Source organism: Mytilus edulis, chromosome 14, assembly GCF_963676685.1.
Source record: "Mytilus edulis chromosome 14, xbMytEdul2.2, whole genome shotgun sequence".
NCBI classification, from domain to species: domain Eukaryota; kingdom Metazoa; phylum Mollusca; class Bivalvia; order Mytilida; family Mytilidae; genus Mytilus; species Mytilus edulis.
The window spans coordinates 35,254,000-35,278,932 of NC_092357.1; the positions used below are offsets into that span (position 1 = coordinate 35,254,000).

The 24,933-nt window shown below is 31.1% G+C and overlaps 1 protein-coding gene across 4 annotated transcripts in view; it reads right to left on the minus strand.

Moving 5' to 3' along the window:
* Positions 1-24,933, minus strand: part of LOC139503253 (retinoic acid receptor alpha-like) — a 31,232-nt gene that overhangs the window by 4,011 nt on the left and 2,288 nt on the right. Inside the window, exons 1-8 of one of the 4 annotated variants that reach the window (XM_071293017.1) lie at positions 19,483-19,601; positions 16,437-16,574; positions 15,885-16,057; positions 11,122-11,263; positions 4,408-4,616; positions 3,638-3,808; positions 1,743-1,947; positions 273-431 (exon numbers count right to left, since the gene is read on the minus strand). In XM_071293017.1, the coding sequence (XP_071149118.1) occupies positions 273-431; positions 1,743-1,947; positions 3,638-3,808; positions 4,408-4,616; positions 11,122-11,263; positions 15,885-16,057; positions 16,437-16,574; positions 19,483-19,516 (1,231 nt within the window). In that variant the 5' untranslated portion in view covers positions 19,517-19,601. Of the gene's footprint in view, positions 1-272; positions 432-1,742; positions 1,948-3,637; positions 3,809-4,407; positions 4,617-11,106; positions 11,264-15,884; positions 16,058-16,436; positions 16,575-19,482; positions 19,602-24,933 lie in introns of those variants that run through there. The other 3 variants (XM_071293016.1, XM_071293015.1, XM_071293014.1) reach the window with 3 other exon arrangements.

The window sequence follows — 24,933 nt, forward strand, 5'->3', positions numbered from 1 at the left end:
CCAAAAACTGCATTTTACCCCTATGTTCTATTTTTAGCCATGGCGGCCATCTTGGATGGTTGGCCGGTTCACCGGACACATTTTTTAAACTAGATACCCCAATGATGATTGTGGCCAAGTTTGGTTTAATTTGGCCCAGTAGTTTCAGAGGAGAAGATTTTTGTAAAAGTTAACGACAACGACGACGGACGCCAAGTGATGAGAAAAGCTCACTTTTAGGCCAGGTGAGCTAAAAAGATGTAGACAGAAGATCATTTAGAAGTTATACCAACCTTTCACACTTATAGACCTGAGATCAGTTAATTTCATTATCATTTTAGCAAACACATGAGGTGATTCTTTCCGCCGTTGTCGGATATAATGTTTTAATGCTTCTAATATAGGTTCTTGTAAATGTTCTATTTTGACTGGATCTTCTAAACCTGAGCGATCTGAAATAAAGATAAGTAAATGTTCATGAAATAGATTTTTTTTTTCATTAGTTGCTTCTGATCTGGCTTTCAGTAACTGAGTACTCTCAAATTGGTCCTTTTTGTTTATTGGTTTTTTTTGTAATCTTTGTGTCTAACTGATGAGACACCCCTTTTTCAACTGATTTTCATTGTTTGTTTTTCTGGTGTCCTATTGTTCTAATTCAGGAACCTGTAATTCAATGGTTTTGGTTTGTTGCTGGTCATCATATTTGCTTTTCACTTGTTTTGTACTTTAATCAGGCCATTTGTTTTCTCATTGGTATTGTTCACATTTGTCTTTTCGAGGAGTTTAATAGTTTGCTATACAATATAGGTTTTGTTCAATGTTGAAGGCTGTACATTTTTTTTCTATTTTTGTTAATTTAAATTTTGTCAGTTGGTCTCTGGTGGAGAGTTGTCTCATTGACAATCATATCACATCTTCTTAATATCTACATATTTAATTTTAAAATCTAGGTAAAAGGAATTGAAGAAAATTCATATGGTCAACCAATTACCCATAAGGCACTACATTCTTTGACAGCAATTTAACAAGAAAGTAATAAGGTTTATCCATAATATTTTTTTAATCAAATTGCTTATAAGCACTAAAAGGTAGAGATTACCTCAATTTATCAGTGGGAAGTAAAATTAAAAAATATTTCAAGATCTATATATATAGCATTGGTTGTAGTTGATTCAACTTATTCTTGACAATGGGAGATAACTCCAATTTTTAAAGATTACTTTATAGATGACTTCATTTAGATTTTTAGAGCAGATATTAGATTCCTGCATCTTGCAATAAGTAATTTTATTTTCTTGACATGGGTATCATTTAATGACTTGAATATCTGAGCATATATTTAGGTTTATAAACTTCTGTAAATGTTCATGGATAGGATGTATAGAATGTTATGATCAATGCACTATGTTTTGTGTATCAAAAAGGTAGTGATAAGCCTAGGCAGATTAAGATATCTGTGCAATCTTTACCCAAACAAGAATGTGTCCATAGTACACGGATGCCCCACTCGCACTATCATTTTACATGTTCACTGGACTGTGAAATTGGGGTCAATACTTTAATTTGGCATTAAATTTAGAAAGATCATATCATAGTTAACATGTGTACTAAGTTTCAAGTTGATTGGACTTCAACTTCATCAAAAACTACCTCGACCAAAAACTTTAACCTGAAGCGGGACGAATGAACGGACGAACGGAAGTACAGACCAGAAAACATAATGCCCCTCTACTATCGTAAGTGGGGCATAAAAATAAACTTACCATTACTAACTAAACACACGGCAGACAGAGCTGCATATTCTAAACTATCCGTTTCCATGGATTTAAGGGAAGATGCAAATGTAAATATAGTGTCAGTGAGCGAACCGAATCCGCCATTACGTAACTGTTGACGATCTAATGTTATTCCATCATTAAAACACAAAACATCCTTGTCAACATCATATCTAGAACTAAGCCTTAATATCTGTAAGAGTGAAAAATATTTCATAAGTACTTAAAAATATATACCATCGTTAAAATCAAAAATATCTTTGTCAACATCATAACTAAGTCTGTAAAAGGGTACAAATATTTTGTAAGTAATGTCTTGTTAAATAAGGAAAACTGTAAAATAGGACTGCTTGATTGTTGATGGATTCATGTCCAATAGCAAATATATTACATATTTTTGGGACATCACATCATATATTATTTTGTCAGCATTGAAGAGTAAAGATGCATTGATTTTGAAATGGAACTTAAAGTCATAAGAAACGAGTGACCGGTGAAAAATAATGTTCTTCCAATTTTTGAACCAATGCATACAAACATCATAAACTTAGTCTTCTGTGCACGAATTTATCATTTTTTTTCAGTGTAGTTGTGAAAATATGGCAGGTAATTAAAGTTCTTGCAGCCGAAGTTTAACGATTGTCACCTGTTTGTCAACAATCGACAAAAAATCAACAAAACAACATGGAAATTGAGCACGTGTTTAACATGTAAATTCAGATAATAGTTTATTTTAAGGACATCCATGTGTATTGCGATCACTGGATTTTTACGAGATGGGTCACACTGAGGTCACTTTGCATACGGAAAATATGTCTGGGGAATTGCAGGAAGCAATTAAAATAAAGTAAACTTCTTCTAAATATGAATAAATTAAAGAATTTTATTCAGAAAAAAGTATATGTACATAAGTTTTATAATGAAAACTATCCATTGAGTTATAAAAAAACATATGCATTATTTTTTTAAATTTGAGGTTTCTTATGACTTTAAAATTAATCATTAAATTGGAAGGCAATAATATGAATTGAAGATATAATTTTTTGTTGTTGGTTTAACTACAATTATAAACAAAGAAAAATAACTCAAATTTTAAATATTACTAAACAAATTGATAATATTAGATCAGGTACTTTAATGATTCATGCACCAAGTTATAAATTTTATGAAATTTCAAATTGTCATTTAGTGAGTTGAATATATCTGTTTTCATATGTGCATTGATAATGTCATGCATATGCTATTCAATGCACTTTTTTGCATAAATCTTAAAAGTAGAATAAAAGTCTATAAAATTGTTAACGGTCATGCTTGTCAAATAAGGGCTCTGTTGTTGAAACGTTTTTTAAAATTTTATTTTTATTTTTGTGGCAATTCATTTGGCTGGTATTATTTGTACACTTTAAATATAGTCTTGACTTTCCAGAACTGATGAAATAGAAACTATGAGCCGGTAAGTCACAAAGTCTGGTAAATCCATCACACATATTTCAAATTTTAATTTGCATGTAATTTTTTTTTATGCATTTAATAAGGGGATGTTGATGTATCACAATCATTTAAATACTCACAATATTTAACAGAATACAAGCTAAAACAGGTTTCAAAAAGAGAGAAACATAGGTCCACAAAATTGCTTTTTAAATTCAAATATGTTTTGAAGCATATGATCTGAATTATGACCCTTGTATCAAATAATCGAATGGTCAAACAGTACCAATAGATGAATTTATGATACTTTATGTCAAAATGCAGGATTCTGATTGGTTTATACAAGGGAAAAGACATTGTCAATCTCGGTTATGCTGCAGACAAATGTTTTCTCAGGGTAACAATCTGCTCTATCACTCTTTCAGCTATGTGTTATTTAAATAATATCTTACCATGATTTCCAAACATGCTGCCTTAAGTAACGTGATTTGATCTGAGGTAGATAACGTTGCAAAACCTGGTATCCTTTTCGCAAATTCAACGATTTTTATAATTCCTTTTGAAGACAGCTCGGTTACTTTTTCCCATAACATAATCTTTTCTATCTTCCCTTTCTCTTCTCCCTAAAAATAAATTATCTGTATCATATGATGTTAGAATAAAAGATAACATAGGATTGGCAGGAGCCTAATTTTGTTTATGGATACTTTACATCAATCATCAAATACAACATGCATATCGAATGGACTTGGGAGAGTAGAACATGGTACAATTAATAACCTACCACAAATAATCAAAAGTAAAATTTCCCTTTTCACAATCCCGAATTCATGTTTATGGAATTTTTAAGTGGTGTCAGATGTCGAGCAGTATCTGCTTATCTATTAGGAGCACCTTTTTTGTTGGCTTTAAGTATTGCTCAGTCTTTAGTTTTGAACGCTGAGCTTTGAAAACTTATTTTTTGTTGTATTACTTGTTGTCCTTGTCTTTTTGATATTTATTTAACCTGTTCTGGTCTTAAGATAAAGCGATGAGTCCTGATCTTTTCTAATAACAATGTGTCCTGGTCTTTTTCAATAATAAGTGTCATGGCCTTTTTGATTTCAATACATCCATGCTCTTTTTTAACAGCAATAATGTGGTCTATGGTTTTGAAAGTGACAAAAATTAGTAAACCTACGCATAATAATTTATGTACAATAATTCTTTTAAAACAAATTACTTCTTTATCTTCAGCTTTTTCAGCATCCACGCCATTTGTTTTGATTACTGGTACCCTAGACAATGAAGTCTCTGACTGTTTATGGAATGTGTCATTATGGGCATCCAGTATCTCCTGTAACATCAGTTGTTCATCATCCGTCAGCTCTTCAGACTGGGTAAATTCTTCTGGTCGCTTCACTTTCTTTTTATTCCTGTCATTTCTTACAGCTGTTGATTAGAAAATATTATTAATATTATCAAAATGACAATATGCTAAAATCTATATATCAAAAAAGGAAATTCAATTTCACCAAATATTGTGATGTAATGCTGTTATTATGGTAATAGTTATTCATTACATGTGTCTTTTGTATACTGCAGATTCATTTATTTTTCGTGGGTATCAATTTTTGCAGATTCAGTAAACATCGCGTCTTAATCATGTTAATGGACATAATATTTTGTGTATTTCAAAAGTCTGCATACAAGCCTATAGAACAATTGCATTTCATTGAACATAAGAATTTGTGGTTCACCTTTATCCACAAAATCCATGAAAATTGATATCCCCCCAATAATGAAGAATCCACAGTACTGCTGTTTGTCTTTTGTTTGTTTTTCTTTCTTTTTTGCTATGTCAGTTTATTTTCGGCCAAAGAGTTTTTAACCACAGAGCTGCCATTAATTATATGAAGCAGCTTTAAGTACCAAGTCAGAATCCTGATATTTAGTTTTTGTCGTTCACAGTTGTCAGTTATATCTGAAAATTGTTTATTGTTTTGTCATAAATAAACTTGTAGCTTTTTATGTTTGAACTGTTTTACATTTTGTATGTCATGTTGATGCCCATATTAGCTAACTATACAGCATGGGTTTTGCTTGTTGTTGAAATTATGTAGGGCTAGGCCACAAAAAAGAATAGTTTTGTTTGCCCTCACCCTACCTACCCAGAAAATAGCTGCCTACTCAAAATCTTTTATTGACCTGATGTTATTTTTTTTTTAATTCAAAAAGGCATGAAGACTAATGGACCATTCCAGTTAATTTCTGATAGGTGGGGATGGATGGGGAGGATTTTTTTTTTATATGTATCAGAAAAAAACATCATGAAAAACTACCCATCAGATCTAAAAATTAAGACCTATCAGATGTAGAGTTTCTGTTCATATTGGGTGGATGGGCTTTCATGGGAAAAAATTACCTCTCAGAATGTTTTACTGCAAGGATTGTACCCATCAGAATTTTATATAATATCCAATGCTAGATAATGCATGATACAAAACTGTCTACATTCCAAAGCACCCCTAAGATCTGAAATAGGCATTTTTGTAACCCCTTAGATGTAATTATTATCATTTACTGCTGCATGACCTTCAGAAGTTTTTTGCGTATAAGTGTATGTGACAGATGAAAAAACGCAAAATTTCACCCCTAAGATGTATAAATTTTACACCCCTCAGAGAGGATCATCCATCCCCCTTTAGTAGATATTAACTGGAATGACCCAATAGACTTCTGATACTTAAATTTCTCTCTGACAAAAAAAAAAAAAAGTGCCAAAATATTTTTAAATGTGGCCCTACTTATGTAGTCATTAACTCTTTGTGTATTGCATTGAATTCATTTTTTTCTCCTCGAAATACTAGGGATGTTCTAACCAGCAAAGGGATTATCTAAGCTTTATTTGGCAAAACCTTAAGGAATGTCTTGTCATCAATGCTTTTCACAGTCACTCTTTATTTGGCCTTTTTTTATTTTTTTTATTTGAGCATCACTGATGAGTCTTTTGCAGACTTGGGGTAATTGTAATTGTAATTGTAATCAGCTGTAATTGATTACAATTTATCAAGTAATCATTAATCAGCCAAAAATCTGATTACATGTAATTTAATTTAATCAATTACTTTTCAAAATGCCCTGTAATCCTGATTACTTTATTACATTCTGATTACAATGGAAAAAATCTTGAACTGTGTTTATGGTCAATAAATGATCCTTTTTGTTATTCTTATTATCTTATGAATAGTTAACAACTTAAGATAGTTTGGTTTACTTTATAAAGCATGTTAATTGATGTGTATACTTCAGTAAAATATAAACTGTTACAGTATTGAAAAGTCATCATTAGCCTAAGAAGAGAAGCAGGTCTGGCTTTCAAATTTTTAAACCTGGTATAAATAGTGAGTTTATTTACATATTATAGATTACAGTTTTTGCCAGTTGTTGAAGTCTGCATGGTGACTCGTGAGAAAGGAGTCTCACATCTTATATTACAGTACGTAGAAATAAACTTATTCCTGTATTGCATGGGTGTAACACCCCCATTGTAGTTTTGACCTTTTGCCGTGTTTCTATAGCTATCAGCTGTTAGTTAATGACAATCACACGATGTTAATTGTTGACACAAACACCACACAATAAATACTAAATTAGCACATTAGGATAACTTTGTAAAGGTGACAATATCAGTTTTAATCACAGGTTTACTTCAGAATATATGGAGGATAGTATTGGGCTTTTTTCAATATAACATCTGTATAAAACCTTAAACACTAATATAATCTTAACAGCTCTGTTAATATCTAAGGATAATATTTGTTGAGGGTTGATACGGTGTAATATTGAAAAAGCCATGTCATATATACAATTTTTATATCATATACTTAACAAGAATGTCCATAGTACATGGATACCAAACTCACGCTATAATATTCTATGTTCAGTGTAAAGTGAAATTGAGGTCAAAAATCTAATTTGGCATTAAAATTAGAAACATCATATCATAGGGAACATGTGTACTACAAAGTTTAAAGTTGATTGGACTTCAACTTCCTCAAATCTACCTTGACCAAAAACTTAAACCTTGAAGCAGGACAGATGGATGAACGAAGGAAAAAGATGGAGGAGGGAATCAAACATATTGCCCGAAGTGGGGCATAAAAAAGATGTTTTTCACATAATATGATGCAACACAGATTAGGGGTTTGATATCATCATGAATTACCGATACATTAGGATTGCAGTTGAATTGATTGCACATAAAATCATTGTATACTACATTGCATAAAATGGAATATCATAAGGTGATTTCAATATCATATCAGCATCAAAAGGAAACACCAATATATTGGTAAAGGGTTGTGTGATATTAAAAAAGTTATAACATATATGTACATTTCTTTTATACATGTACCTTAGGAAGAAGTTTTTCACACAAAATGACGTAATAGGGATTTTCAAGCCTTTGCAATTATGATTAATATTAATGAGGTTACGTCATGCAGAAAAGGGTTTGCATAAAGCATTTGAAACCTTGTCGATATCATCATGAATGGCTGATACAGCAAGAATGAGATAGATCTTATCACAAACAAAATTTAATTGTATTAAGGGCAGTTCCATAAAATACTATATCCCCCCACCAGGGAAGGATATTTTTTTTAATTTCATGTGGGTGGCTGTATTTGAAATACCAAAATGCAAAGGAAGTTTTGTTTTAATTTATTTTTATTTCTGTGTGTGATGGGGGTTAAAAAAAAATTGCAGTCCCTGGGGGGACATAGTATTTTCTGGAACACCCTCAACTACAATACATATAATAGTAATTGCTTATATCTACAATTCCAATACAGGTTTTCCTAGACAGTGGGAGTTTTTCAATGTGGAGGTTAAGAGTCCTATCACATGATATTTTCTATACATCTGCCTAGTCAAGATCTATTAAATATTAAATAGGAATTAGGCAAATGAAATGAGTATAAACAGGTTTCACTTAATAAATTTGACCTCCCATGATCATTTTGATCTGTGTATACCTCAATATAGATAAAAGATCCCCCACAGCAAAACTTCCTAAGTCAATGAACTATGAGATTTACCAATGCATACCATATAAATCATTGACTTATCATTAGTGGCAGGGTTTAAGCTAGGATTTTGAGGGCTTTAGTCACTTTTGCGCTCTATTAAAATCAACCTTATTTTGTGTATAAGCAATAAACCAATGATGTATATTACTAGCTTCATCTTTTGACTTAGTCAGATTTTAAGGGATTGAGGCACCAGCATGATTGGCAGTTATTGTATGATTTGACTGTATTGGCCATTATTATGAAAGGTTCTGACATGGAATCCAGAAATTTAGTTCACAATTTCTCTTCAGTTTATTCCAGGGGTCATTCCTGACCAACAAAAGTTGGATTCTATTTTTTTTATACAAGGAATCACAGCAGAGATTAATTTGCAATGATTATTTCACTGCATAATCATTATCCTTATAAAACGTCTGAGTCGATATTTGGATATCATTTCTATCAAGTTGGAAATGTATAATATCCTTTTTGGAACGATAATAATGACTGAAAGGAGGTTGTAAACAAATCAACAATAGATCACGTTTACTACTTTCGGTTTTAAAATGAAACGAAAACGGGAAGTGACACGTGGATAATAAATTCAAAACGAGTCCGGATTCATCAGGAAATTATCATTTTTCGATTTAAATTCCTTTAGTAAGAGATATATATTTGTCTCTCGTTTAATTGATTCTAATTGATTTCGTATTTTACGTTTTTAATGTCTATAAATAGTCAAAGGGATACTTTCACGCATGCGTAGAACACAATACAGGAAGCACATGTTTAAAACATTTCTAGTGAACTTTTTGAATAAACACATGAAAGTTCTTTATTTTAAATGGAAATTGTCGAAAGTTTTTGATAAAAATTTAAATCAAATATGACGAAAATGCCTTCGAATGACGAATCTACGACAAATTAACTTCAGATTGTGATCGTTTGGAAAATATTGAAATTCAAATGCGAACTGTCTGGGTTGTTACATTTTTGATTAAATGACGAAATTATACTCCTGGTTGTTGAAATGCCGACTGACTGATTTTCCTGGGGAAATAATTATGATGGTCATTCAATTATGGGGTTAATTAATAAATTACGGATTAGTGACCCATCTGATGGCGATAAGCGGATTAGTTGTAATCACAACTTGTAACACCTGTTGAAAATGTTAATTACCTGGAGGTCATAAACTTGTCAAAAACATGAAGACAGGTAGATTTATAGTAATTATTGCTAATTTTTTTGTACACTTTCAAAATTAAAGTGACGAAATTGATTTGAAATACTTTCGTCAATGAGAAAACCCTTTCGTAAAATACGAAAGTGACGAGCGCTAGCAAAATCACTGATTAGTGGATCCCCTTGAACTGACCCAATCACAAACTTTTACGTAAGCTATGCAAAATGATTTGGACAGTTAATACAGACTTTGTAAGATGTAACACTACCAAATAGGACCCATTCAATAAAGTACATTTACATGTTTTAAAATTTTTTGCAATAAAGATATTGTGGCAATAAATATCAGTAATCAGTATTCAGTAATATCCCCCCAGGCCCTCCCTCCTAGAGCATGATTTAAGAAAATTTTACCTTAAGATAAAAATGAGAATTTCTTTTGTATTCTCATTCTAAGTCATTGTAAGACATATTAAGGGCATACGATACAGTTACAGCGGAGGTAATTACGTTGCTAACGTAAAATGATATTTTCGCGACGTCAAACTGTGACATATCAGGAAAAGATGCATTTTTCGACTGATTTTTATCATTCAAACTGATTTAATTTGAAAACGAGTGCATGGACCCCCATTTTTTAAAACGACATTTTGTTTAATTTTGCAGGGAGATTATGTGGACCAAATTTTATAAAACTGTAAATAGTGCAATTTTTTTATTTTGAAAAATATACAGCAAAAAATGACGTTTTTTTCTCATTCTTGACCATTTGATAAATATGAGTAATTTCTGAACAAAAAATGCATAAATTTTTTAGAATTATTATACAATACAGAAATTACAAATTATTAAACAAAAAACAATTTGTGTTTATCTTTTAAAACAAAAAAGTTATGTCTTTCTTTCAAAAGGAAAAATACGGCCACAAATCCGAATTTTGAGCAAATATACAAAATTTCGATCTCATTTAACTCAAAAAGTAGCACATGAAGGTATATTTTTTATTACATATTTGATTTAATCAGGTAAAAAAAATAGCCAATATGCAAATTTTCATCAACTTGTAAATACGGGATCAAAACTGTATCGTATGCCCTTAAAACAGTCTTGTGATTGCTGTCAAAAAACTTCTAAGGAGTTTGGAAACTGTAACGCATTAAAGGGCATTCATTACAATTGCATATTAGCATTACCCCATGCCTAGCCATGTCTACAGAATTTATAAGCAGGGATGTAACAGAGCTCTTCCCAAATATATGACAGCTTGTCTCCTACTTTATTAATTCTAGAAGTTCAGTCTGTTATTTTATCAGCCAAGTTTTATTTACAACATTTTAATTTGTGCAAACTTAAGAATTTGACTGGGTTACTAGTAAATTGTTTTTTATAGTCCATGTCACATTAAGGAAGCCTTTTGTGCTCCTATTGGTTTTCATTCCTATATAATATAAGTAATCTAGGACACTTTAATGTGGCAATGGGCTATTGTGTCTCGACTAATTTCCATCCCTTTATGAACCAGCAAAATTGGTGTTTACTCATCTTAAAAGTGTAAATTTTCATAAATATATATAAGCCAGAAAAATAGCTGTTTACCTATCTGAGAATATGTAAACCTGTGAACAAATAAAACTGGTGTATGTCATCTGTACAAACCCCTTTCTACCTGTGTTTCAATTCACCTCGTTCTTCCATACCTTCTTTCGACATCCCTGTGGCAAAACATTTTTGTAGTCGACAATACTGGCACCTATTTCTTGTCACTTTATTAATAACACAGTTTTTGTCTTTATGGCAGGTATATTGCATATTTTTCTGAACACTTCTTCTAAAAAAGCCCTAAAAATATATAGATAATGTTATTGAGTATTCAAAAAAGCTTTATGAAATAGGAAATTTGGACCCTTTCAAATATGTAAAAAAAAACAACAAGTTAACACATTTGTACATGTTCAGTTGTAACCTTTCACAGAAATAAACAAAAGGGAAGATATGCTTATACTAACTATGTATGGATTGTTCATGATCATGTTGTTGCAGAACTGCATACAGTCTGCACCTTTAGCCACTAGTCCTATACCCCAGACTAGTCAATATTGATTCGGACTAGTGAAAATATTAAAAAATTTAATATAGTCATATACATGATATAGAGACAAATTGATATTTAGTGTCCGGACCAGTAGATGAAAAAGTTTTTGGCGCAGACTGTGCATACCAAAAATGACCAGATAGAAATATTATAACAATGAACGTCAACCAGGAAACTAAAGGTGTTAAACAATATAAATCCACACCCGAAAACCACACATTCAGTGTTAATAAATTGTTTCAGGTTACTAAAGGACTGTGCTAACATTAACAATGGCTAATGAACAGCTAATTTATATATTGTTATACAATGTTTTAAGGGCCTAAATGTCATGTAAAATTCCCATTGCCAGTACATGTACTCAAATGTAAAAGGCCTAAATGTCATGTAAATTAAAAAAATCCAAGTACATGTACTCAAACTGGATCAAATCAAAGATTTCTTAAAAAAAAAAGTCTGGCGGATTCATTTATTTTCGTTGTTACAAATTTTCGTGGATTGGGGAAATCTTTCATTTTTGTGGATGTTTCATTTCCTGGTTTCGCAAAAGTGTATGCATCCAACACAAGAGAATATTTGTAACTCATTTAACATTCAAATTCATGGTTCACAGGTATCCAAAAAATGCACAAATCATCTCAAGACTAATACATGTAATATGAAGCCACAAATAACTTGTAACTTTTCTCAGTGTTCAATAAAAAATATTTGTTTCAGTTAAAGCCTTTTTCTAACCAACCTCAACCTTCTGAACTATTAAATCTGTACATATTTACAACATACATGTACACATATTTAGAAATTATATCACTGGTAACATGTGCACATAGTTGACTAGATGGTGAAAAATATTGAAAATATTGGTCCTTTTTGGACATTCACAGAAACTTTAAGACCTATACACCGATCAATAATAAACAGATATATCATGTTAAGGAGGGGTATTTGCGAAAAATACCAGTAAAGAGAATGTTAAATTTCACGAGCCTTAAGGCGAGGGTAATTCATTCTCAAGACTGGTATTTTTCACGAATACCCCTCAAGAACATGCTATATCTGTTTAATTACACCGAATGTTAACTTTCAAAAATGCATTGATGATGTGACGTTACAAGCGTCCAGTCGGATAGAGTATTTTTTGGCAAATACCACAGCAGAGAGGGTAAAAGAGGCATATATCCTTTTTGCATATACCCCGGCGGCGTTAAAAAATGAATGATATTCATTTGATAACAGTAAATTGGTGAAAAATACACCGGCTATCAACCAATCAAAACCCAGGATTCTTACATTTATGGTGTAATTAATAAAAAGATAAACCCAACAAGGGTAAAATTGAGAATGGAATACTTGTGTATTTGGAGGGCTAGATATATATCTCTTAAATTTTAAATGAAATTTTCGACTAAACAAGTCATTATAAATCAAGTTACAGAAAAATATTTAAAAAATGTTTTTTAAATTTGCACATACCTGGTACATGTCATCACCTGGCCTACTGACCATTATGTAAAATTCAATCAAATGAAAACCATTGATAAATTAAACAAACTCTACTCACAAAACAAGTGACCAATAGTGGTCAATTTCCCAGAAAATATGAGACCTTGTAAAACATGTAATAATATATAAGGCTATTGAGACATGTTTACTTATTCTAGTTATGGTAAATATTTGGTCATTGAACTGATCAATGGCCTTGTGTCTACCATGTCTACCAGAAAGAACCCTTTGGGCAGTTCATGTATTTCATTATGGCTGCCCTTTTTGGCATTTTGTAGAGATCTCACAAGATGATTATTAAAGGTTCCATGAAAAGGCTAAGAGTCTTCTAAGAACCTAAATCTTCCCCTTTTTTTGAGGGAATAGAATAGAAAACAATGTTCAGTCACCTGCTGAAAAAAGAAGGTTTAGTAGGTTGCCAAAAATTTTAAATTAAAAAAAAATGTATCAGCTAATCCTGAAATAGCCTAGACTTATTCAGTTCAAAAATTGGATCCTACATGTATTGTATATTGCAGGTTCGTTGCCATTTGTCAAATTTGTTTTTGTCGAACAAATATGTTTTTATTTGGTTTTACACAATACTTGTTAATGAATATCAGTATAAGTTATAGTTAACAGTTGAACAAAAAAAAATTAATGTAAAGAACAGTACCAGCGAAAATAAAATCTGCTCAATTTTCAGTGAACAAAAAAAGAATACTCTAACAAATCATGGTTGCTTTTGGTACTATATTTTTCTCCCCTTACTTCTGATAAATTAATTTTATGATGCCTTACTTTCATCAATTTCCTAATTTTTCAAAACAGTTCAGTGTTTCAAGTCACTTTCCAAACTGTCAGCTTTATCATTGCATCCAATAATGCAGTTTCTAATTGGTTAAGGAAGCTAGAGTCCACCTGCAAATAGCCACTGATCTTTTTGCAATCCTATTCAATTAATATCAGAATCAAGTATGTTGACTTGGCTATATTATAATAATTTGATTTTTTTTTTTTACAGGAGACCAAATTAAATCCAAGAATAAAAGGTGAAATAGTCTCTGGGACATTTCCCCTACATAAATTCCATAGGTTAATTCAGGTCTTTGTAAAAGTTTGGAAAACTAGACTTTTATGAACTCCACTGGCCCCAGGATACCTAGTCAAAGGGTTCAATGGATGTCAGATAGAGTCTATGAGAAATTTGTGTAAACACATCAGGTTAATAACCTCTATATAAGCCACTAGCATGTCATAAATTAAAGAGTGGTATATATCAATATATACGGCACAGGACATTTGCGCTTTTTCATAGGACATTTGCGCTTTTTTTTGTGGACACTTGCGCTTCAAAACATAGGACATTTGCGCTTTTTAAAAATGGACATTTGCGCTTTTCACATAGGACATTTGCGCTTTTTTTATATATATATCTATGACTTCCCTTTTCTTTTATCCGGGCTTGGGACCGGCAGGTTTGACCGGGCAGAGTTAAAGTCATTCTTTATGGTTAAAAGTTTAAAAATCATTTCATAGCACAAACATGTCATATTGTTGATATTTGTTTAAAAGTTTATGTACAGCTAAAAGTACACATTCTTATGAAATAAAACCATGCATGTACTGTCATTACAATTACAGGTCAGTTATAGCTTGATATTCGAAGCCCAATGAGTGAACAAATCTTGCTCTTGTTATCTGTCCTGATTGGTACTTAAATAAATGATCGAGTTTCTACTTCTCAATTCTTGTTTGGGGAGCCTGTTCATTAATGTACCTAATCATAAACATTTTTTTCATTTACTAGTCTCTATAACTTTAAACTCCATGTTCAAGACTGTGTAAATGTGAACTAACTATAATGACAAATATAAGTTATTTTTTTTAACTTAATGATTACTTCTCATTAAGATTACAGGTAGACCACTTTAGGTAAAAAGCGCAAATGTCCGGTCAATTTAATACAGGTGAATCAAAATTAAAAGCGCAAATGTCCATAGTATTTGAAGCGCAAATGTCCTATCGTTTTACAGGTAAAAAAGCGCAAACGTCCTGTGCCCAATATATATGGATATGAATATACAAGTGTGAATATAAACTAGTGTTTATTTCAGGTATTTTTGTAGGATGAAAAGTGATGGGTCTCTCCATACAACTCACTACAGATTTTAGTCGAGGAGAAATGACAAGAACATTCAGAAATTTTTAGTCCGTTTTTATCAATACAATAATTGCCACTGGATACATGTATATAAGTGTAAAAATAATACATCTCATTTGAAAATTTGATAGCATTGTTTGTATGCAGGATTTTTTGAAATCACAATTATTGATCTTGCATGTGTGTCCATTTTCAAACAATCGTAATACTAAGGGGACAAAAACCTTTCAGAATTTACAGCAATGTTGATTCATTTATTCTAGTGCATGGAAATATTTTATTTTCTTGGATATTCGATTCCAAGGTTTCGGGAAAGTCTACAAATCTATTGAACATTTAAGTTTGAGGTTAACCTGCATGAACATTTCTATATATATATGCATGTGTACCCATGAATTCCACAAAAAATTGTATCCCACGTATAATCAATATGGTATTTGGATTGGATAATTTTGCTGTACTACAATGTACTGTGCAAATAATTTTCATAGTAATAGTAAAACAGCTATAAATGTCTCCTGTTTAAAGTTTTTTTATAGAGAAAATCTGTCTTTTCAAGTCACTCTTTTCTTGTCTGTTTTCTGTTTCTGCATTAATACTTATTTATTAACTTTAAACCTCAATTCATAGGTCAAAACTCTAAAAAAAAGTGTGTAAGGCCAGTTTTCTTTGGTCTCATATCAAATTTATACAAATATCCTGTACATTGTATGTATACCCACCTTGCATCCTTCACAGGAACTAACTCCATAATGATAGCCTGATGACTTATCACTGCATACCACACATGGCTTGTAGATTCTGGGTGGGGGTGGTGGTGAGGGGGACATGCTTGGGTCGGACATGGTCGCTGGACTCTGCATCTCATACATTCCCTGAGTGTCAAACATTGGACCTGAAATTATACTTCACATTGAAACAACACCACATTTATTTATGCAAATATTGTCCTTTGTAGTTTTTAAATATAAAAGCTGTGGAAGCAAGAACCTTTAGCATTTTTCTTCAATTTACACAATTCATGCAAATGCCAAAAATAATTATACATATCACATTTTTCAATTGTGACCAATTTGGTACACATATTTTTTTTTAAATCTATTTGATTGAATTTGAGATCAAAATTGAATTTAACAAATGATCCTAACTTCATTTTAACCAGCATTGGCCATAAGGCTTGTGGTTTATATTGAAAACTGGCCACTGAATTTATATAGATACCATATGAATGTTCTTGAATACATATTATGTTTTCTATTGTTTTTGGTACTCACTTTTGAGTTGCTGGTTGTTAGGCAACATATAACCAGACTTTTGAGCAAATAAATAATGTTCATAAGCTGAGTGAGATCCGACATAGCTGCCATTCTGAGGTTCTAAGCTGTATGGTGAGTGGTCTGCATTGATGGGTGCTGAAATTGAAAAGTATAAGAGGTCAATATAAAATAAGGCGATGATTTAGTATGGCTGCCAGTGAGACAACTATTCAAGAGACTCCAATTCACATAGATGTCAGTATCTACATGTATAGGTCACCATACAAATTTCAACAATAAGCAAAATCCATAAAACATACAAATCCATAAAAGAGACCTAGACAGTAAGTAAGTAATTTTTATTGGTTTAAAATCCAAAATTACAGGATTGATACCAAGACAATACAAATTTGTTATACACAAACATACAAACATATATATATCATACCAATTTCATAAACATTATATGAGGAGGTGGTACCACAAAGTTATTTAGTGCTTAATAAAGCATTTCTAGAAATGTACATGTCGCTTATAAATTTAACAATAATTCTAATTATATCAGTCTCAACACACGTATATAAAAATTTAAATCTTGCTTCATTAGTCATATTTAAAAAAGAGGGAACTATTTCACTAATTTTGGAAAACAGTTGGTCTCTAATTATATTTAGTTTTGTACATATTAAAGTGAAATGAAATTCATCTTCAACTTCTAAGAGGCACAAAGGACAGATTCTTTCTTCTACAGGGGTTTTAGACATGACAAAATTTTAACAATTCAAATGATATCTTTAAATGGCAGTCTTTTTCTTGACTCCAAGCACTTAAACACTGGGGAAGCCACATGTTTAATTTAATTTTTTTTAATCAGTATCAATTCTGAATAAAATTACCCCAAAATTTATGAATAGATATAATTATCCTATACATACAATGTACCTGTATGTATTAATGTTTTTTATATTTGTATGATTCAAGGTTAAAAAATTGAGGGCAAATTCTTTAGGTCAATGATCTGAACACCCAATTAACCACCGTAAACATAAACTCCACTGTACCAATAAAAATTCATACTTTTGTTGTTACATCGTTGACAAAGGATGAAGAATTAACCAATATATAAATACCATTATTTGGTTATAAAGTTTCAAAAATAGTAAAATTATTCAAGCATTTAAAAAAAGTTATGCTAATATTATTGATAAATGACTGGTTAATATTATCTTGACAATAGTGTAGAAAGGTCATGTGTAATATTACTATGGGGTCATAAAAATATATGTTGAAATTAACATACATTTGTACTCAACTTAATGTACATGTCGAGTGTACCAACTTTATAGTGTATTTCGTGGTTATAAATTTACCACAAATAAAAATGTTCAAAGTAGATTTTTCAGCAGTATTTTATGCAAAATTTCACAAAATCATATCATTTCAATAAAAATATCTTAAAAATTCTACCTATTAATATATGGCTATACTCTATAGCATCTTTTGAAAATATTTTGAAAATTTGTTCCATCATACATGTAGTCTATATATATATATATATTTATTCATTATTCATAGCTTCCCTCAGGAAAGCTCTTGGAATACATGTACATGAAGGTGAACACTTCCTATAGATCAGGATTAATTGAGATGTGTCCCTACATGAACTTAACAACTTTAAACATAGTTTTGGGAGTATACATGTACATGTACTAATGACAAGTCCAAGTCTTTCGAGAGAGCCACCAATCTTCTTGGTAAAATAGACAAACCAAAGAGATATCTGCAGCTTGATCTCATGATCAAAGTTGGAGTTTACTTTGTCCTTACAAGTCCTCCAAAGTGGCCTTTCTAGTTAAAACAAAACTCCTGTTTTTATACCAGATATTGCTTAGAATTTCCTGCCCTGCCTTTTGAGAAAATGTGGATAATACCTCAACTGATTGACAGATATTAATGACTGGTTTCCTGAAGTCTGCATCAGTTCCAACTATATGAGTTGTTAGTCAAAATGGACAAGAAGAGACTACAGAACAAAAAAGAGATTTATTAATTGAAAACTCAAAATTTAAAAGACGGAAAAGGAGGGTCATTTTAACTTTCAGGTTTCTCTAACAAGTTGCAGCATGAAGTGTTAGAATCAATATAAACATGTCACCACTCAGTATGTTTGAACTGGTCCAAAGGACCCCACAAGAGCTGCGAGAATACAGCGGAATCCATGTGCAATCACCATTGAGATTAATGTAGATAAGTTGCTAACGTATTTACAAGGACAACCCCAACCGCAAAGGGAGTACTAGGACACTAGGAAGACTGTTATTGAGTGGCAGGTTGAAGTACTCAGAGAGAACCACTGTGACACTCAACAGGATCTTCAGGTCAAAGCAAATGCAACCATGGACCTCAGCACTGTAGCCATTATTCTTAATCACTAGACCAATAACCCACACTTCGTCATCATAGGTTATTATGGTAAATGTTAAAAATGCTCCAATATTTCTTACAACAATTTTGAGATAAAAACGGATTATACCTCAATTTGTTTGTTTCATTTTATCTGAAATGGTGGATAATACTTGAATTAAGTATAATCCACTTATTAATGATTATTCCTGACCTGTTAATGAGCAGGAATCATCCTCTGCCTAGTCCAAATAATTATGACGTCTTGAAAGGCTATTTTCCTTTTTTTCTTTGATGCCTTACATCAACTGTAATGTATAATAACCTTTCAAGCAGTCATAATTATTTGGCCTACCTCTGCCTGCGAGTATCGGATATATTTGATAGTTTTTTTTCTGAAATTGGTACTTTCTATCAATTTTACGATTATATTTCATAATTTAAATAACATCAACAGTAAAAACAACTGAAAAAACAGTTAAAGGATCTTTGGATATTCTTTTCACTATCAAAATAAAATTCGCGAATATTGTAAACATAAGAGATTTTTCCAAAATGTCATTTATCGACATCATCTATACATGAAAATGAAGATTATTTCAACAGAAACTGGGATTAAATAATTTGATAACAATCCTTCACAGCCTCCGTGGATTCTTACAGTTTTCTTTCGACTTCTCTTCATGCTTTTCCATGTTTTTTTGCGTCCAGAAAGTATCACAACCATCACTTCGTGTCGGCCATTGTTTATCTCGGAACAGTAACAGGGGAGGTAATTTTATAAATCTATGAAAATCAAAGCGCTGAAAGTAATGCTGGATTACCTTAACGTAACTGTCTACATATATAAATAGACACACTATTCCGTGGAGGTCATACACAATACTCTTAAGTTGACCATATATTCAATATGAAACTATGTTATAATTTTAAACTTATTTTAATTTTGGATAATTTATCAATTTCTGTAATCATTCTTTTTCTTCTTCTATATGTATTTACTTCCAATTATGGAACACCTCTGCAACGGATATTATCCAGACGGGAGTTAATTAAAACTTATATTGTATACTAAAAGTTTTCAACAAATAACATAAAAATTTAGATTCTTTAAAATACTATCAGTACAGTATAAAAAATATGTTTTTACAGCAGGAACATATATAATGATATATTATGTATACTGTTCCCAGTTTACAGTAATTATGGTAATGGTAGAATAATAAATTAAAGTAAAAGCAACAAGGAACTGTTTTTTTAGACTGGATATTTACTTAAGAAAATATCTTTAACAATACATTTAACAAAACCCAACTTTTTTTTATATCTATCTATCTATCTATCAAGAACAATTCTAATGTTTATTTTCCTGTCAAAATAATTATGTTTAGCACTTTATATTGCACAACCTCATCATCTCATTGATTTAGAAAATGCTGATGACAACATTCCAACACTTTTCTTTGCTGGTTAATTATTTTGATGATTTCTCATTAAAATATTTACAAAAATTTCCATGGGTTTCCACTTTATTTATAAAAGGTGCCTTATAAAACACTGAAAAGTTGCAATTCCTATAGATTCTTCTTTAAAACTGGCTATGCAAATAGCACAGCACTACATGTAGTATAAGATAATCTGTATAACGGGTATCTAGTAAAGAAAAGTTATTTGTATATACCCAAGTCATCTCAAGTTTTTAAGAGTTGTGACCCAGTCATATAATATTCTATAGAATAATATACATGTACATTTACAGACTAAAGAGAGATATTACATAGTGAATTGCCCATAACCATCATCATTCAATAAATTGATGTGTGAAAAGTGAGTGGCTCTCTGACTCACAGTTTGTACATCGTTAAACCAACGAAAAAAGTGTCTTTAATTCTTATAATTAACACGTAACAACTTTCTACTGGAACCGGGGGGGGGGGGGGGGGGGGGGGGGGGGGGGGGGGGGGGGGGGGGGGGACAGTATTCCATTTATGTCTATCACTAGGCATGATAATGTACCAATCAAATTGATATAGAATTTATAAAGGTTAGGATAATAATTCAATAACATTGATTCACAGAAGTGTAAACCAAAAAAAAATTAGAACAATGTAACCAATCACATTCAAGCATTTGAAGATATGCCAATCATATCAGAATTATTGTAATATTATCTTCAAAAGATATTTTTAATACAATCACCTTTGTTGGTGACTGTTACTATTGTAGGTTTTAAACATTGGTAAATTACCAAAAAATATCAATTTTATTGCATGTAACTAGAAAATTATGTTTGAATTCTTTAAAAATGTGAAGTTTTGCAATATTAAAATGAATAGATCACATGCAAATACACTGTACAGATCACTAAGGATTCATGTGTGGCTTATTTCATCACTCTTTCAAATTAAATTTGTACTTTAAACATGTTAAATATGGTTGCGTAAGTATAATTTTAGTGCTAAAGGTTATTTTGCAATTTTATTTCACATGTTTTCTTGGTTGAAGCTCAATATTCACTTGGTTTTGTTCAAATGGACGAAATGTAGTACATATGTATTTCACCCAGTCTGCTTGTTTTTCAAATTTTTTCATTCAACATAACTTGGCCTTTTTATTTCAATTTTGTTCATGCACCTTAAAGCCCTCCCTAAACCTCACTCCTAAATGCCAATAGTTCCTGCATTTAACTTGGAACTAAAATCTGATTTCTTACTTGTATAATCCTCAAATGGGAAACTGCTGATACACGATTCTAATGTCTGCTGGGAACATTGGGAATGTTCAGCTGTCAAAAACAAATCGTCAAACTCCATAATGATGCAGGACTAATTTATTGAAACTTTTTTTAAACTGTCTTGCTATATTTTTTGTGCAACTGACATTCAGCTTGCCTTCACATTTGAATCATATTATGCAATAGCAACAATAAAATCCAAGCACTTTGAATAATTACATAAGAATATTTGTAATCCGACAACGGAAGAAAAATTTGACATTTATTATTTTCCAAAGTTTCATGGCATTTCCCTCAAACTCATTAATCAAGATATTAAAATTCCAGATCACTTTTTTTTCAACTATATTTTTTTTTTAAACAATTATTTTTTCATAGGCACACTCGTCACTTTCCTTGGATATCAGCTGTCATAGAAACATATGTTATATTTTACACATAACGTAAAAACAAATCCGAATTTTTGAAATGATGAATATAGGTGGGGTTTTTTCACAAATATCTTCACAAAAAATTAACATAGAATTCTGGCATCTAATTTCTTTCTGTATTCTAATTTTAATCCAAATAATATTGAATATATTGAAAAACTGCACTGCACAATTAAAAGTCCCAAAAAATTTACATTTATGAAAAACAACAGTAGAGAAACACTTTTATTTTTTGTAATCTCATACTGGTCAGCTACTAGGTAAAAGTCAGAGTGACCTTTACTAGTATACATAAATAAATATATATATTTATGACTGTTATGCACTGAGTTTATAGTGGGGGAGGGAGATTTTCTTATTTCAAATAGAATATTGTGACTTATTCACACAATTAAATTAAAATAGTATACTAAATTCAATAACTGCATTCTAAAAATTATTATAAAAAAGATATTTCATTATCATTTAGATAACCAAATAATACAATGAATATTTTATTTTTATAAATACCCCTTACTCTGTCCCCATACAAAAATGACCAAAAGTAATTTATGCCCTTTAGGTATAATGTAACATTTAGAATTATTACACAAATCAAAGTAATTGGCAGGAATTGAGTGGTCACGCTTGACTAATATTATAAGTTGTTTCCCTTTATTGCTGTGTGAAAATACATGTAAATATGACAAATAATATTACATGTTTTTATACAATACTTAAGCCAAAGTCAATACACAATTCTATATATAGTAAATTATGTACATGATTTAAAATTTGTCTATGTCTGGGTCCTAAAACATGATATATTTCTGGACATCCAGTCTGGGTTGAAAAATAATTATATAATTAGACCTTTTTTTACTTATAATGTATCATTAATCAATACCATAATTGCCAAAAAAAATATCCCCCATTTATCCCTAACTCAAACCAAATATAAATCTAAGTATGAAAATTTTACATTGTTTTTGTATATAATATATAATAAAAAAATATCCTGTATGAGGAAGAATAAAATCTTGTTTCAAAATAGAACTCGATAAGGCAGCAACCATTTGATTTTCTGGGGGGCTATGGATTTTTGTTTCAGACAAACTTTTTGGCGACAAGTCGAAACGAAAACAATTTTTTTTTCAATGTTAGCATTAAATATCATGTGGCAGCTTCATTAACAAATTATTTTTTTTCTCCAAAAACTGGAAACAAACCCCTTTTTTCCAAAAAAATCCATAGCCCAGGCCCCCCTCTAGAAAATCAAATGGTTACTGCCTTATAGGTTCTATTCTGAAATCCTTAAATTCCAATATAATTGATCCCATTTTCAGATTATATCTAAAAGCATGCAGAAAGTCACCAACACATACTATTTCAAATTCTAAAATGCCAACATATAAACAAAGTAATTATTAACCTTTCTTTTCTTTTAATTGTTAATCATTAGGCACTTAAGGTGGTACCTAACACTACAGGGAGATAACTCTGTAAAGTCAGCTAATCGTTTTAATTACATTGGGTTGTAAGGGGGATATTAAGCTTCCCAATGACCAAAATTGGTGTTTGCCAAACTGCTATATAACCAGTGTAATTTTTCTGACAAAATAGTTGGTTCAAAATTTTTGAAATTTTTGAATTTTTATTAAAGGTTGAAAGTAAATACTTTGTCAAAATTTTATGAAAATTAAACGAGCCAAATTAATTTTAGTGAAAGTGTTGGGTACTACCTTAACTATCAAAATATGAAAAAACAATTCTCTCATTTGTTGTCAAACATGACACAATTTTTTCTCATTTGTGTCAAACAAATTGAAACAAATATTATGGATACAGCTTTCTTCTCATTCTTAAGTTCAAGCTGACGAATCCATCAATATGAAGGCAAACATTAAAATTATTAAACATTTGTTTTCAGATCATTCTAAATTGTGCCAATCAGTTCTGACTTCAATCCTACTAAATAATTTTCAAGGAAATACTTTTTCATCAATCAAATGTAGAAGTGAAAGATTTCATTAAAAACATCAAATTCTAAGGATATTGACATCAATTTCCAATGAAACATCATTTCTTTTACACAATAATTTGATTTTCTTGTGAAATTGTTCATTCTATTGGCTTTAAACTACTACATGCAACAGAATGGTAATCTTTTGATGGCTATAAATCAATAAGGATTTTATTTTATATAACTCTACTCAAGGACAATTGGTTTCTTCAATTTCTACATATCACCATTGCATAAAGGAGGGTCTGATTGGAGGAGTTCTACTTTTCTGTATTTCTTTGGTAAATTTCTCTATCAATCATTTACCACCATTGTTATATACGGTATGTGTTGTCCATTCGTTATTCGCCTTTCTTTTTATTTTAGCACTCCCTTTTTAAAAATTTATTATGGCTAATCCTGGCTGACCCGGCCGCTTGAACTTTCGACGCATACAACAATTACTTTTCCATTGTGGCTTCAGATATTTTGTTTTGTGACGTCAAATTTTTACAGGAACCTGTGTAATATCCAGTAATAGCTGACAAATAGCATTAAGGTGTATTCTTTTAGTTGATCATGTTGATTTTTCTCTTGACTTTAATTTAAGGAGTTCTATTTTTCTGTGTTTATTTTAGCTCATTCTATTTTTTTTCTTTTCTTTTCCCTTATTATTCATAATTTTATATATTTGAGCACCCCACAATTCTCTTTTCCAGATTGTTTAGTCCATCATTTCCTGAAGCATTCTCTGATCTGTATTTTTATGGCCACTTTTCTATAGCCTTCAATATTTTGCCCCATTTCACTAATCTGAATAAACTTACAATGACTCAAGTCTGCTCATGGGTCATATTTTGATATTGGTACAAACTTACAATGACTTAAGCTCAAGTCTGCTCATGGGTCATATTTTGATTATCACCTCTAACTACCATGACTTAAGCTCAAGTCTGCTCATGGATC